Source organism: Pagrus major, chromosome 5 (assembly GCF_040436345.1).
Source record: "Pagrus major chromosome 5, Pma_NU_1.0".
Classification (NCBI taxonomy): domain Eukaryota; kingdom Metazoa; phylum Chordata; class Actinopteri; order Spariformes; family Sparidae; genus Pagrus; species Pagrus major.
The window spans coordinates 16056511-16072657 of NC_133219.1; the positions used below are offsets into that span (position 1 = coordinate 16056511).

At 39.8% G+C, this 16147-nt stretch overlaps 1 protein-coding gene across 1 annotated transcript in view; it reads left to right on the top strand.

Moving 5' to 3' along the window:
- Positions 1-16147, top strand: part of prdm6 (PR domain containing 6) — an 81907-nt gene that overhangs the window by 9765 nt on the left and 55995 nt on the right. Inside the window, exons 2-3 of the mRNA XM_073465412.1 lie at positions 1384-1532; positions 1940-2098. Of these exons, the coding sequence (XP_073321513.1) occupies positions 1384-1532; positions 1940-2098 (308 nt within the window). The remainder of the gene's footprint in view (positions 1-1383; positions 1533-1939; positions 2099-16147) is intronic.

A 16147-nucleotide genomic window follows, 5' to 3' on the forward strand; every position in this document is an offset into this window, starting at 1 on the left:
AAAACACTGTAAGCAAATAGAAACAGCTAGCCTGCATCTGTCCAAGGTTCAAAAATACTTCTCCCAGCACCTCTAAAGCTCATTTATTAACAAGTTATATCTTATTTGTTTCATATGTACGCCAACAGAAATGTAAAAATGACAATCTGCGTTTCTAGGGGGGCCACAGCCAGGTGTGGTGACTTCTTGAAGTCTTCCCAAAATGTTGAACTCTTCCTTTATATGTGCTATGTTGGGGTTTCTACCTTTGAATAAGAATTATCATAGTTGGTTTAGTCTTGATATCTATGAATTTCCTTTCTTAACACAACTGTCAGGTCAGGAAGTGCCACAGGGTGACATACAGGACCTATTAAAACCATTGTTGTCATTGTTCAAGACCATAGTTGAAGTAGTTTGAGCAGCTTCCAGGAGTTGTCGAACTTTAAACTGAAATTAAAATGACATTTTTGTTTATTTCACTTCAACAGGATTGAGGAGAATTCAGCCTGTTGAATTTTTCCCATTTACTCGACCGTGAACCTGTGTTACATTCTGTGGTTTATAAATGACCATAATGTGGTTTAATGTGATTTAATTTAGTTCTATCCATCACGGTGTAAAAGTAGCCGTCACTCTCTCAAATGGCGGATATTTAATTTTAGGGAAAACAGAAAAAAAACAACATTAACATCCTGTTCCTCTCAGCCTCTCTGCTCTGTGTGGCTCTGTGGGAGTTTTGTGTCCAGATAATAATCTCTCATTATGTTGCAACAGTCAATTAACATCCATTACTGTCAAACTGCATCTCTGAGTAAATGTTGACACTCACTAATTCCCAGCAATATGCTGCTCCCCACATTTAACCTGGAAAAACAGAAAGCGGAGAGCACTTTTTTTTCACCTCATTTGGACTTCTTTAGGATGGTTTCAAACACGTTGACTTCATGATCTTACTCTTTCTTCTTCTTTCTGTCAAAAAGGTATTTTATACAACCAAACAACATATTGGTCCAGTAAAGATTTAAATAATCATTTAAATCTCACTTTCAACTGTAAGCACCATTAAAGTTAAAAAAAAAAAATGGTTCACTTCATCATACAGAGCTGCAGATCAGTACGCAGAGCTCCAATGAAGGCAAATAAACAATGTTGACATCATTAATCATTTAAATTACATTGCTATTTCATGACCATTTTAATATATTTGCAGGCATCTGGAGGTCCTGAAAAGTCAAAAAAAAATTGCAAGAATCTTAAAATGGGCCAATTATTAAAATCATAGACTGAAATCAGGTGTTAATAGAAAAAGGGTATGCTTTTAATCATATGCTGCACATGTATATTGTTTCATAGAAGTGTCAAAGGTAAAAATATTTCCGATCTCGCCCTCTGTGTCTGCAGGTTGTGACATGTGTGCAGACAACAGGAACGGCGAGTGTCCGATGCACGGCCCTCTTCACTCTCTGCGGCGACTCGTCGGCACCAGCAGCACAGCGGCACCTGTCACCCTGCCGGATGTCCCTGATTGGCTCAGAGACCTGCCCAGAGAGGTGAGACTTCCTGTCTGACTGGCTCTCTGTTTATTTGGCTGCCTGACTATTTTACAGTGTTTCTATGAGGTCAAGTACAAATCCCCTTTTTGACAATTATTCGTGAGTTTGTTGAACAATTTGAAACCAGGGTATTTAAATGTACAGATTAAACTGGATATCCATCATCAGTGGCAGAGGTGGAAAGTAACTAAGCACATTTACTTAAGTACCATGCTTAACTTCAATTTGAGGTACTTTTACTTTGTCTCAGTATTTTGTTTTTATGCTACTTTTTGCGGCATTTCAAAGGGAAATCCTCCTGATATCCTGTTCATATACTGACTTTGCTGTCCTGAATAGCTGCCCAGTGCATGGACATAAATTGATTATAAAAATCTCTGCTCTGTGTTGTGTTGTGTGTGCAGGTGTGTCTGTGCACCAGTACAGTTCCTGGTCTGGGTTATGGGATCTGTGCGGCTCAGAGGATCCCACAAGGAACCTGGATCGGCCCGTTTCAGGGAGTCCCTCTGCTGCTGGACAAACTGCACTCTGGAGCCATGAGAAACACGAGACACTTGTGGGAGGTAAGTCGGGTGTGAAGGGTGCAGACCTATGGGTGCTGTGGTGCACAATTTAATGCGTGCTCACAGCATTGGTCATTTGTAGGATGACTTGAATCCCTGCATGATGTTTATATAATACTTTGTGAAACTGTTAACTAAACTATTAACTTAAGTTTATTTAAATATAAATTTAACATTTATTAGTGATGGTTGTTTCTATAAAGTTTTACTCTTGTCAAAACAGTAACAAGTCAACTTGCTACATGACACATTAGGCACACTCCTTTCCCATAGATTTATCTGAGAAACAAACAAACCTGAAACATTTAAAAAAAAACATATATTTATTTACTTTTGCGGCCATTACACTCGACATGTGACCAAAAGCTTATGTTATTTTTTAAACATTTTTTTACTCTTTGAGAAGGTAGAGATGCTACTTTTGTGCCATCATTACTGCGGGTCTTGAAAAGTATTGAAAAGCACCGAATTCAGTATTAAATATAGCAAACAAGACACAATGTTTGCATGCAATTAATGTGTATGTGATTGCAATCTATCAGGAGAAGTTCTACACCAATAATCATTTTTAATTGGATAAACCATCCACCCATTTCTCAATATAAGTTCATCATCCTGGGTCTAGGTCGCATTAACTTAATAATTATGTCATCAGAAGTTATTGTTATATACTTCTGGGAATACAGAATAAAAAAAGCACATGATGATGAATAATTCCTGGCCATGTTCTCCCGACTGGTTTTCTGTCATATGTTCATATTGTAGCAGATATCTAATAGCAAAAAGTGTTTAATTGGGGTGCTCTGATGGCTCACTTGGTTTGCGTCGTTTGCAGTTTCCTGGGTTCAATTCTGACCCGCTGCCTTTTATTCCATGTTGTCCATTATGTCGCTCCCCAAAAATATATACATTTTTTTAAAATTTAACTTTATGAACCAACAGGAAACCCTGCACTGGCTGTGCTCTGTGATTTTGGTTGCACATAGTACATGTTTATGTTAACGTGTGTGTGTGTGTGTGCTTGTGGTCAGTGTCATGTCACCTCTCAGTCCATTGATCAGAGCAGATTGTATTTACATACAGTGGCAGGAGAAAGTCAATGTGGCAGTTATAAACAGCTGCATTAGCATTAGAGAGAAAGAGAGAGAGGTGGTGGTGGTGGAGGCTGAAGGATGCTGGGGGACAGAGAGATAGATGAGTCCCTTGTGGCCGACCTGGTAACGGTCAGTCAGACGTCGGTTGACCGGACATCAGTCTCTCTGCTGTTGACCGCAGCGGGCCATCAGGAGGGGAAGGGGGTGGTGATGTGTTAGGGGGGTGGAGGGGGGCTGCAGAGGTCAGAGGTTGTGGGGGTTGGGTGGGGCATGCAAGACATCACAAGCCAAGTCCAGCAGGAGCAAGGAGCTCATCATGACAGGATTTGTGCTTCAAACAGAGAACATGAAAGAGTTGCGTTCACAGACAGTCGGAATTTACAGATAATCTGTTTTTAATTCTTTTATCTGACGCAGATCTCCAGTACAGAGACATCTACTCTCACCAGACAGTTTCTCATTTAAGTTCCTTAAGTGTCAATCATTTTGAGCTGTTAAAGTCTCTGTCAGACTGAAGTTAGATAGTCTTTGGCTTCTGTAATGTGATGCAAAGTATATTTGGGCGGGGTACAACTTCAAGAGGAATATGACCAAACTGTTTTTGACAACTGATATCCACAAGTTAGCCAGAATGTTATGATGGGCAGGTTAGCTGCTCACCCCAAATCACATTTTATGGACTATATATAATGTTTCACAGGAAGGGATCCTCCACCCAAGCTCCAGGTTTTCAGTGTGAAATTTTTTTCATTTTCTATATATTAAAACTTTATTCTCAAAATATAACTGATATAGGTGATTTTTTTAAATTTAAAATGACATTATGATTATTTACAGAATCGTTTTTTCTTCTTGTTTTATGAGGCACATATTTAAGTTTGACACAGTTTGACAATGATAAAGTGAATCAGCTGTCCAAATTTATTTTCATTTCAAGACCTGCCGTGTTCCTTTAAGATAACTATGATTAAAACTTTATTTAGCTCAGGAAAAATGACCTTTTCTTGTTGTTAACACAGCTTTTTCTTTCAAAGCGTATGCGATATACAATAAAATCTATGTACGAGTATGATTTTAAAATACTACTAGATATCTGTGTGGAGGTCTCAAACGCTAATAATTCATGGATATGCTGTAAAAATCGCAGAGTAACAAAGAGAAAGAAAATGAACTTTACTGTTTACTGTTCTGCAGTTTTTTTTAAAAGTAAATGACCCACATTTAATGTATTTTACAGTATTTGTAGTATTTGGACCCAGCGTAGTCGAGCTGGGACCTCCTCTGGGGTCTCAAACCAGCCATTGAACCCACCTGCCCCGGAGGAATGCTGATCCGATAACCCGGCTCTAACCATCGGCAGATTATCGGCTGCCGGGCTAAAACCGGTCATTAGGCCTATTGATGAAGAAGCTTTACACACAGATCCTATTAAAACTCACTGGTTGTTAAACTCGCTTATTGATGCCCCCCCCAAACAGGAAGAGATAGTTGTCCTATAGCCAATCAGGGAGCTTGTGTCATGTTGTCTATGGTGTCCTGGAAGGGCCAGTTTTAATTAAGACACTTGCCGTTACGTCTGGGTGGAACAGTGGAAGATTTTCTGGTGCTGCAGTATTTTACGGCTCGACAAATTGATCTTCTCTGAGGCAAAGCTCAGTGTTTGAGTCTGAGTTTATGGAGGAACAATTCAGGACCTGGAGGTTTATCACGTGTTGTTTCTGTACTGTGGTACATGAAGAGGCACGAGGAAGAGATCTGAGAGAGATCTTTTTATTTTTTACCCCATGTATGTGGTCTGATGGGCAGTGGAAAAAAGATTCTTACAACACTTTTTTCTGCAGAATGCTATATATATAACCTTTAGATTGATTGATGTTCATCAATTGACAGAATTGACAGAAAATCAAAGGATAGTAATTCTTCTTTCTGTGGTTCTGGTTTCTCTGAAGAAGTGGAGAGGATTTGCTGCTTTATTTTGTTTTATATCAGCGCAATTGGGGGGAACATGGCCGCAGATATGATTGTTGGCTGCCCCCTGTTGCGAGTGCCCTGCGACTTCATCCACTTTACATCAGGTCGCTCGGATACTCTCCAGTCCACCGTGCTTTATTCATGTGATTAACGAATGGTTGTGGAGAAGAGGTTATTGAAAATTGGCTCTTAAATTTCTTCGTTAAGTGCTCCCAGCAATTGCCACTGCACCTGCTGTGTGGAAATGACGTCAAAAGATGCTCACTTACCACTGATTGGTTACAGCACAACACAAGATCATCTCAAACACAAAAGCAGCCAGCATAGTGGAAATACTGTACTCCAGTAGAACACCAGAACCTCTGACATGTTCACTAACTGAGTCACAATAAATATTCCCACCTTCATCTGATCCTACTTGATGGAATGGAGGACAGATTCTCATTTTTTCCCTGACTAGATTTTCCGCGAACCACTGACCTCCCTGTCCGAACCTCGAGGCCGTCCTGATTGAAAAGAATGTGCAGTGAAAACACAAGAGACGTCCTGAAGTCACAGCTCTGACCTCGTCCTCTGGGGTTTTACGGGAGTTTTCTTTTGGACAGATCTGAGACTGGACGAGCTGTCAGCGCAGAGTCAGTGAAAACAGCCCCAAACATCATAACTTCAGAGCAGCAAAGCAAGGAAAACTTGAGCTGCACAGTTTGAGGGACAATATTGTGTTAGTGTGGGATGTTGATGGGACACATGAGGATTCAGAAAATTCCAAGACGCATGTTGGTATCTTGGCGTATTACGTCTTAAAAAAGAGAAATCTATTTTCTTAGTCTGTTTTTTGTAAGTGAATAACTGTTGTATGTCTTCGCTCGCCTGTTGGTCTGTCCATTGTCCGTCTGTCCATCATCCGTATTCGCAACTGTATTCCCTACAGAATTCCCATTGACTTTGTGTTTTCAGTGGTTTGTGGTCACAGCGTCCAGTAAAGGCTCTGTAATGTTTTCTTGACTGATGTCATTACTTAATGTTTGTATAACTGTCTGTATTCTGGGTTTTATTAAAGGGTCTGATCGCCATTGACATCATCAGCTGATTACATAATCACTAATGGTTTTATGTCAAATTACACGTTTCGGTTTCCTGTTTGGATTTCAGCGAGGCGTTTGAGTTTTTTATCGATGGAATTTTTGAATGAAAGCAGTGACGACCACACTGATGCAGCAAGACAGTGTTTCTGGACTCAAAGGCTCATGGATACAGCGATACAAAGCTGTTAATGTGAAAAGATTCAGGAACAAAATCAGTGGTTCTACATTGTAGTGACTTATTTTTTCAAGTAACATCATGAAAAACCCAGTTGAGAGCAACTGGATGAATTCATTGTCACAAAGTGGAAGATTATAGTCATTTGGTGGGCGGTCCTGGTGCTCTATTGTGGGTTTAAGATCCCAACCATACATGACCATAACCATTGTCCATTGTCAGGGCCATCATGGCTGCCTCTGCTCCAAAATGCAACATTCCCACTAAACTAATCTCTAAACTCTGGCATGTTGATGACACATTCAGTTTAGTCACTTGAGTCTTTGTAGATGTGTCTTGTGTTGATTGTGTCATCAGAGTCAGTGTCCTCTCAGCTCCTGTTGTGTCCAAACAAAACTGTGCACAGATCAGAACTATAGATGGACCCAATCTCAGACCAAAAGGGACTAGAAAGCAAACTGTAGACCCTGTTTTGGGGGTTTAAAAAATTATTCTGGCTCCCAGGAGATCATGTGAGCAGAAGGTCAGACTGTGGCCACGACAAACCACCTCTCATCCCTGCCCTATTTGGTTAAACCCACTTGGTGAGTCAGGTTAACTCAGTTCATTTCTCCTCTCTGTGTGACATCACCCTGTAGGCATGGTAACCACAGGGGTTCGAGAACAAAGACTGGGGTTTTCCATCAGGACCTTCATGTTAGAATAACACAGAGTGTGTGTGCGCGCATGTGTGTAGGCTCTTCATAATCCAGCAGCATGTTTGATCAGTGTGTTTTTACACACAGCCGCTGGTTGTGTCCTCTCCTGTGTCGATGACTGTAGGGGCTTTACATGCTGTGATGAGCTACAGTACAAACGGTTACATGCTCTCTTCATGTCACACCTTTGAAACCATCTCTGGATGTTTGTCCTCTTCTCAAGTTTCCGTTGCACTTGACCAAGCAGACATGTTCAAAAAGTAGTTTTGTTTTCACCCGTTCGTTTGTTGGTAGGTTGGTTTGTCAGCAGGATTACAAAAAAATTACTGAACTGATTTCCACAAAACTTGGATGGCGTTTCAGCCCAGAACAGACCTAGTGAACTTTTGGTACTGATTCAAATAAAGGGACTTTGACATTTTTCTCATGTTCTTTAACATTGCAAGATGGGGCGTTTTTCAACATTTTCGTAAATTTCTCAGGGAATAATGCATCTTAATGGAAAAACACAGCCGTATTTAGGTGGCTGGTATCTATGAGTGAGTTCAATTTGATGTGGATCCTAATAAAAATCAGGATCTAATAGATTTGAATAAGATTTAAATATGTTTAAGTTGAAAGTGGATTAGGCCAGATTGAAATATGGGGAAGTGTTGGGCTTTGCTGGAGGTATGCCATTGTAGTTGACATTGTGTCACTTTTTTGTTAACAATTCCTCAGCTTTGGAGGAAAATGCAAGTTCACTTTCAGCACTTTAGCGTCACAAACTTTGAATGAATCTGCCAACAAACCAGGTGTGTATTTAGAGGCCGCAGCCAGTTACAGCAGTATGAAGACAGATATTACAAATTGCTCACTGTCTCCCTTTTGTTGAACTTATGGGTAATGAGCATTGTTCTCATTGGCTCTCTTAAAATATATGCTGAAGTCAATTTCATCGCCTCCTCTGTGGGCTCGGCTCTGAAGTTACACTGCTGTTGACTGCGTATGTGTGAGCACAGCCCCGCCCTTGTGCAAACAGGCAGCGGCACAGAGAGCAGCGAGCAGAGAGGCACCAGACTGACTGGCTGTTGTTGCATCTATTTCTTCTGTGTAATAGTTTGTTTGGTTTATCCATATCGAGTAAAAAATGTCCAAAGCTTATGATTGTTATCGACATAAATTTCATTGGATCCCCTATTGAGAACGTTTTATCGTCCAGCCCTAACAGCAGTCTTGTGGGTGGTGGTGCGTCAGTCCTGTGGGTGGTGTTACCTCAGTGTGTTAGTGTGTGACGCTCTGCTGCTCCTCGCTGCTCCTCACTGCTCCTCCTTGTTGTGTGAGAAAGCAGCAGCTCTGCCTTCAGACTGGCTGCTGTTGACGCTGAGGTGAATCAGGGTCGGTTATCCAAATATTATCCATTTCTCTGAACGATTATTACCCCTCTGATTTATGGGTCGGCTCGCTGCTCGCTGAAAACACAGCTTCAGATGGTATGGCGGCTCTCGCTGGATGTGTGGAGGCCCAGACTGTTGCTCTTGGGTATGATGCTGGCGGCGGCGGTGATGGCAGCAATGGCAGTAGGGTTTATGAGGCTTACTGCTGAAAAATGGACTCCTCAATGACAGGTTGTGTTTGAGAAAAGTGAAAGATCTGAAAGACTGAATAACAGTGTGTCAAAGACAAGATGAATGAGAAGTCGTCTGTCTTAATTTTGCTTTTATTTAACCTTTTTTTTTCATCTCACAAGGCGGCCATGAACATACTGTGGTTCCAGAAGATTTAACATCCAGAGTGACAAAAGAGAACAGAATCGGACGGATTGGAGAGTGTATGAGTCTCTCTGTTAGGATATTGAGAGGGAGAACGATGGGTGAGACAAAGGAGGAAAAGTTAAAGAGGAAGTGCAAGAAAGAGTAAAACAAAAATGAGATTAAGTTTGGGATATGGATTGTACATAAAGCATAACAGGGTGGTTGAAAGAGATTTGAAATTAACATTTTAGAGAGTTTGCTATTTACAAGCATGTCGCAAATGTTTGCTATGTGTTCATAATTAGTTTTGCATTTTGTAGTTGTGAAGTTTAAAGAGCTGGTCCTGCTGATTCTGAGTATGTTTAAAGACACGGCTGATTTTATGCTATGTTTTTTTTTTACAACAAATCCCATGAAAAGACCCAAATCGACAATGTGTTAGTCCATCTCACAGTACTTTCTGATTACCTGTCTGCAGCCCTTTAGCTCAAAACCCATTGGTTCAGAAGACTAAATCTTTTTTTTAAAAACAACTCATTAATATATAGTTGTTGTTTTTTTTTCAAATAAGGTTCAATAACTTCCCAAAACAGCTGTCCACTGTAGACTTTATCAAACAAACAGGAGGAAATATTGCAATAGCAGTGCATTCTGGAAGACCAATGACACCATTTTGAAGTTTTAGCCACCTTTGGGTAGTTTCCAATTCCAGTATTTGTAGATAACAAGGATTCAATATTTATCCATTAGAAGAGTATTTCTGGCAGCATGGAGAAAACATTGAAACAGCATAATAAAGATGGTTTTATTGGGAAATAAGTACAGAGATCTTTTAGCTCACAACTGCTGCTGATTAGCATTCAGCCTGAAATAAAGCCACCTTTGTTATAGAGTCCGTGATTGTGAGTCAGTTTTTCAGAAGGTGTTCACACTATTCTGTCCACCACCTGCAGAAGGAAGATGGGACACGCTAAGATTAGAAAAAGGAGGAAGAGGTGAAGGAGGGAGGAGTAGGGGAGGAGGTAGTGAGGAGGAGACATGGTAAGATAAGGAGGAGGAGGAGGAGGCCGATGAAGAGGCAGATAACAATAGAATTAGTGGAGTTTCATTGATTAGCTGTAGAACACAAGTGTGCGAGCATTGATCGGCTCTCAGGAACAGTTTTACAGGATTTGGACTGAAAAAGAAGAAGAAGACGATGGTGTGTTTTGTAGAGAAAGAGAAGAAGAAGACTGACAGTTGGGCTTTTTCTGACGCTGATGTTCTGTCTGCAGATACAGCTGATTGATTACTGAACATCTCCTGTTGTCTCCTCTGATGAGAGAAACGCTGAAACTACAACACACAATCCTGCAGTTACAAGTGTGGACTGACTTGAAATTTGGCTGGAGTGGTGTGGTGAGCTTTGACATAGAGTTGATTGCAAACAGTGACCACATTGTTGCAAGAACATCCCAGATAAACATGATCCTTTACAAAGCATCAATGTCTGCTTATTACTTGTTCTCAGAATGATCTCAAAGTCTTGGGGGAAACATTGAATTTTTTAAAAGTCTTCTCTAAAATCTTTAAATTCGAAAACACTTAATCTTGTCTGCAGATATCACCTGACAGTGCTTCAGTCCAAAATGAAAAAAAACATCTTGAGAAAACTCAGAACGACCTGCTGAACTCTGCGGATGGAGGATCTGAAATGTTTGGATGTTAAAATGCTTCGAATACACTCCTGTGTGTATCTGTCTGTGTGTGTGCGTCTTTAAGTGAGAGTGTCGTAAGTGTGTCGTAACACCTTCAGACATGATAACTCACAGCTGCATTAGTGACTTACCGACACACACGCACGTCACACACCCGGTGATAAACACATTTAACACACACACTCATCACACACACATCGTCCTCTGATGGCGAAGCAGCCATTTACATGCCAGTGTTGCCTCAGAGCTGCAGTTAAGTGTTTTTAGCTGATAAGTGAACCGCATTCCTGTCTGGTGACACGCACACACACACATACACACACACACGCGCGCGCGGCATACACACACACACACAGGGTATCTCCGTAGTGTCTTCTCGTCTAGACAAGGAGAAGATTTACTCTGTAATAAGGTCAAAAGGTCAAAACACTGTCAGTAAATTTACGACACACTTTCTGTCTCTCTCTCTCTCTCTCACACACACACGCATACAGACACACGCACTTTCTTCAGCCGTTGGTTGAAGTTGTGCAGATCGCTCACCAACAGCCATCACTCAGAAATAAAGAGTGTGTTCAGCACAAAACTTCCCATATCAAAACATCTGTGCATTTGCCAAAATGTGTTCCTTTAAATATCAAACACACCACTCTGCAGGCCTGAAACGTGGCTCTGTTTGTCGCTCGTGTCCAGCGTAAGTACAAAGTAAACAGCTAGATGGAAAATGGAACCAGTTTGTTTACTCATATTTTGGTGAAAATAGAATTTGGAACATTTTGAGCCCACAGAGAGGAAGAGAGGATTATTCTGCAAGAGAGACTGAAGACGTTTTTATTTCTCTGTCATGTCGGTGGATCAAGCAGTAAACCATATTTTCCTCTTGTATATGTAAAAATATGTTTGTTCATACAATTGCTTCTTGTTAAAAGCTTGATGCCAATTTTATTTTATTTCATGTTTGTCCTATTTTTTGTAGAAATGCTATGAGCAGAGACTGATCAGGGAGAAACATGTCTGAGACAGTTTGGAGGAAAGCTGAAGAGATTAATTTGCATAAAACTTTTATTTTATTTAATCTCTTGTTTGTTTCACATGAGGTTCACATTTACTGTATCTTTAATGTTTTGTAATCCAGAGGAATAACATGTTTTGCTGGGTTTCAAGGTGCCAGGCAACAAGGATAGGCGCTGTGTGTGCTTTTTTTTATATTTTATATCACTTTTTTAGATGTTTTATACATAATTTATATTATATTTACACATTTGAGATATTATATAAAATATATAAAGGCATGTGCGCTAACAAAATCTGAGTTCCTCTTTGACTCCCTAGGACACTTTTCTAAATATTTCTTTCAGATTTCAGTATAGATGTTAATATGAGAACATCTGTGTTTCGTAGATAGCCTTATTGTGTGTGTGTGTGTGTGTGTGTGTGTGTGTGTGTGTGTGTGTGTGTGTGTGTGTGTGTGTGTGTGTGGACAGTGATAGAGCTGTAAGCGAAACACTGACAGCCGAGATCAATGACTGAAAGAGTGAGCTGTAATCCACCCTCTTAAAAACACACACAGTCCATCACTGTAGTGTGTGTGTGTGTGTGTGTGTGTGTGTGTGTGTTAATCCTCTCCTCTTGCCTCCACTCTTCTGGTTCTTGTAAATGTAAAGAGGCAGAGACAGACAGATTAGACTCTCCGTCTCTCTGACGTCTTCCACTTCAGTTTCACTAAAAAGCTCAAAGTAAATAATTTCATTCTGTTAGTAAGTGACTTCTTCATTAGACCTGTAGTTAATTATAAGAATTCGAATTTTCAGAGCCTTAAAAACACTGAGGCCATGGAGTGATTATAGCGTATTCTCAATAGCTGCAGCGTCCACAGTCTGATTCCAGCTGCATGTCCCTTGTTTCCAATTAAAGGGAGAGTTAAGTAGTTTTAAATGTACGTAAGGACATCTTGAATCAGTGTCTTTAATGATCAAATTACTGTCCCTTTATGGTTTCTTAAAATTTGAATAAAAGTCACTTTTCATGATTTATGATGTTCAACACACCATAAATGTGTGGACCAGTCACATCTGGACACACCAGATCATTCTGACAGAGTTTAGCAGAGTTTGTGCACTTTTAAAAGAGAATAGAAAAAGATCCACTCAAAATAAAATGTAGATTGGTTGAGATTGGATCTGAAACAAGTAATCAATCGACAGAAAACAATTGGCAGCTATTCTAAAAATCGTCTTAATCATTTTTTGAACAAAAACAGAAATTTGGTTCAATTTTACATCATTGTAAACTGAATATCACACTGGACTTCAGGAAATTCGGATTTTTCACTACTTTCTTTAATTTTTTCCCAACATTTTACATAACAATTAATTCAGAAAATAACTGGCAGATTACTTCATATTTTGATAATCATAAATTGCATCAGTAGTGAAAAAAACATTGCTGAAGTTTCTTCGAACAAAGCCGTGAGCCCTCAGCTCCTCCGGCAGCAGCAGCAGCTCGTATGATGTGTGGTCTCGGAGTGTGAATATAAAACAGTGCGGCGCTGAAAGGGTCATCTGTCCCGGACAAACTGAGGGTCAAACAAGGATAATTTATTGCGCTTTAAGAAACCGAAGTTGTAACCAAAAAAATCAAGTTTTGTCACGATTGTTGTGCTCAGATGGAAAAATGACAGCCGGAGCTGTGAACTGAAGCTGACAGCCTGGCAGTGTTTGCAACATTTTCTAGCTGTTGAACTAAACAACATGTTATATTTGGCCATTTGTCTTGCAGATGGAATTTTGTAGCGATGGATTCGATAAACACAGGCAGCCAAAATGTCTTTGACAGAACAGCATCAAGCTAGAAACCAGCTGCTGGTCTGAGAGCCTCCAGTTCACTGCAGCTTCAGAGGTTTTACTGTGGAGTCGCAGAGGGTCACACACAGGTGGTTCTGTTAATGAACACTTGATACAACAATTTATCAGAGTTAATACATTCAAAATAATATCACAGGTTATAAGAAAACAACCTCACTGAATTAAAAACACAAAATCGGGACAACAAACACATTTTTAAAAGATCACTAATTTGTGATTTGATAGTTCAACTAATATGTTTAATATTTGACCATTAAAATACGTTTACATTACATATAAATGTTTTAAATTATTTCTGAAAAATACTAAATGATGATTATTCATATTGTTGCTATGGTAATGCTTAATATAACACAAAGAAATTAATTACAAGATGATTTAAAGGTCCCATATTATGCCAATTTTCAGGTTCATCCTTTAACTTTGGGTCTCCTCTACAAAATGTTTATTAATGTTCAAAAAACACATTATTTATCTCATTCTGTCAATTAGTGCAGCTCCTCTATTAACCTTCTGTCTAAATGCTACATTTTAGTGCCTGTCTTCAAGGCCCCACATCTGATGAGCCCAGTCTGCTCTGATTAGTCAGCTCTTACATGCCTGAGTAGGCCACGCCCACCATGTTTATAACCACGGCAGTGTGTGGGGTCATGGCTGAGGGTGGTGGCTGTATAGTTGTGAAATCACAACCTTATAGAAGACCTGACAACTCATTTAAAGGCACAATTTCTGAATACATGCTTTCACAGTATTGAGACCTTTGAAAAGCAGAATTATCTAATGTTGCATTAAATGGGAAAAGTTGATTTTAAAATAAAATGTAATAATTAATCAATATTGATTGATTGATAGCAAATAACTTGTCTCCCCATCATTGAACTTCATTGTCCAAGATTGTCCTGTTTGGTTTTAGGCAGGCTTGGCTAGTTGTATGAATGCAGACACGAAACAACGCCTAGAAATTATGTTTAGATACAATTGCATCATGTTTTTAATGCCACCTGGGTTATGTTTTTTTACGGTTTTGTTAGCACAGTCAAAGCTCTTTTGTTGAGATGAGCGAGAGAGGATGGTCTTTGTTAAATATTAAAAAGAATGCTATAAAGCAAGAAACAGGAACTGTTTACTTGATGAGCATTTAGTCGAAACCACAGTCTTCCCCTGATGTTTACCTCAGTGATTCTGTCGCCAAACCCTGACCACAGACAGTCCTGCACTAGGTTGAAGAAAGAAAGAATCTTCAATGTCTTCATTATCTTCAAAACTTTAGCTGTTAACTGTTTTATGTCTACATTACCGAGTTGACTTACTGCCCTCTAGTGGTCAGAAAATACGAGATATAGCTTTAACTTACCATGATACAACTGTATATTACCTGCTAGTTTAAAGTTTCTTCATTAATTACCTTTTTTTTATGTTGTGTAACTGATCAGACTCCTCATTCACTAGATTGCAGTAGACTGAACATAATACTGACACTTTATACCACATTAACATTTCAACTAAGTAACATGTCTACAGTGCTTTAGATTGAAGATATGACTTTAATGATCTAAAACTAGCAGGCAACTTTTAACAACCGCCCCACAAAAACCTGGCAACCTATTGTTTTTAACTGTGCCAGGCCACCTTTGGGTGCTCCCACTCTGCTTTTTGGAAAAAAAAATAACCCGCCGGCACTTCAGAGTAAAGTGGAGCAGGAAGACGCAGGAGGCTGTTAAACGCACTGTGATTTGTTTAAACAGACGTCAGTGACAAATGGCTGCGAGTAACAAAAGCTTTAAACAACAGCAGAGTTTCATTACAGGCTGCAGGGAACATAACACACCACACACAAAATGTTAGTACTGCTATACTTAAGAGGACCCTCAGTGACATATTGCATTCCCCCTGAAAGGAATCTACACTTAACTCCAACCTCAGCCCTAAAACCAACACTTTCTTTAAAAACATCCTTAAGAAGAAGCTAAATGTAGATTAAATGTCCTCACTCTCAAGTTCTCAAATGTGTCCTCACAAAGCTACAAGAGAAACACACACACACACACACAAATCATTCCTAACGGAGACGGAGGTGAAGGAAAGGACTGCAGACAGAAGAATAGATTAAAGACTTTTTTTATTATTGCTTTATTGGTAAAATTACTGTAAACAAAGGGCGGCAAGTTCGACAGAATTAGTCCACACGTGTGGACATGGACCACAAGACCACATTTCCCATCAGCCCTGTGTTCTTCTCTCTCCCTGAAGAGGACAAACGTGTATCTGCACCTACTTTGAAAAATATGTAAAAGTGATATGCACAAGATTCAGATAAAGACAGAAGAGTCAGACAGTGACAGACAGACAGACAGTGACAGACATTAAAGTGCTTACTTGCAGAGAATAATAAATGAGGCTGTTTCCTTTGATTCTCGCAGTCATTTACAGCATTGATTGTTTGTTGGCTGTATGGACAGCAGAGAGGCCGGCTATCGGCTCAGGTCATCACCTTATAAACGCACTCAACGCCTCCTCAATACAGTCACACTGCATCACCACGGATGGATGGAGGGATGGATTAATAATGAACACAGAGAGGCTGAGGGAGATCGACTCATTTTAACTGCTTATTGTAGCTGTGAATTCTTCCGCTGATTTATTTACTCTGTTTTAATTGTTTTATTTTTGTGTTGATTTTGCACTAGCCATCCATATTAAAGTTCTTACATCACAGTTTAATCCACACCACC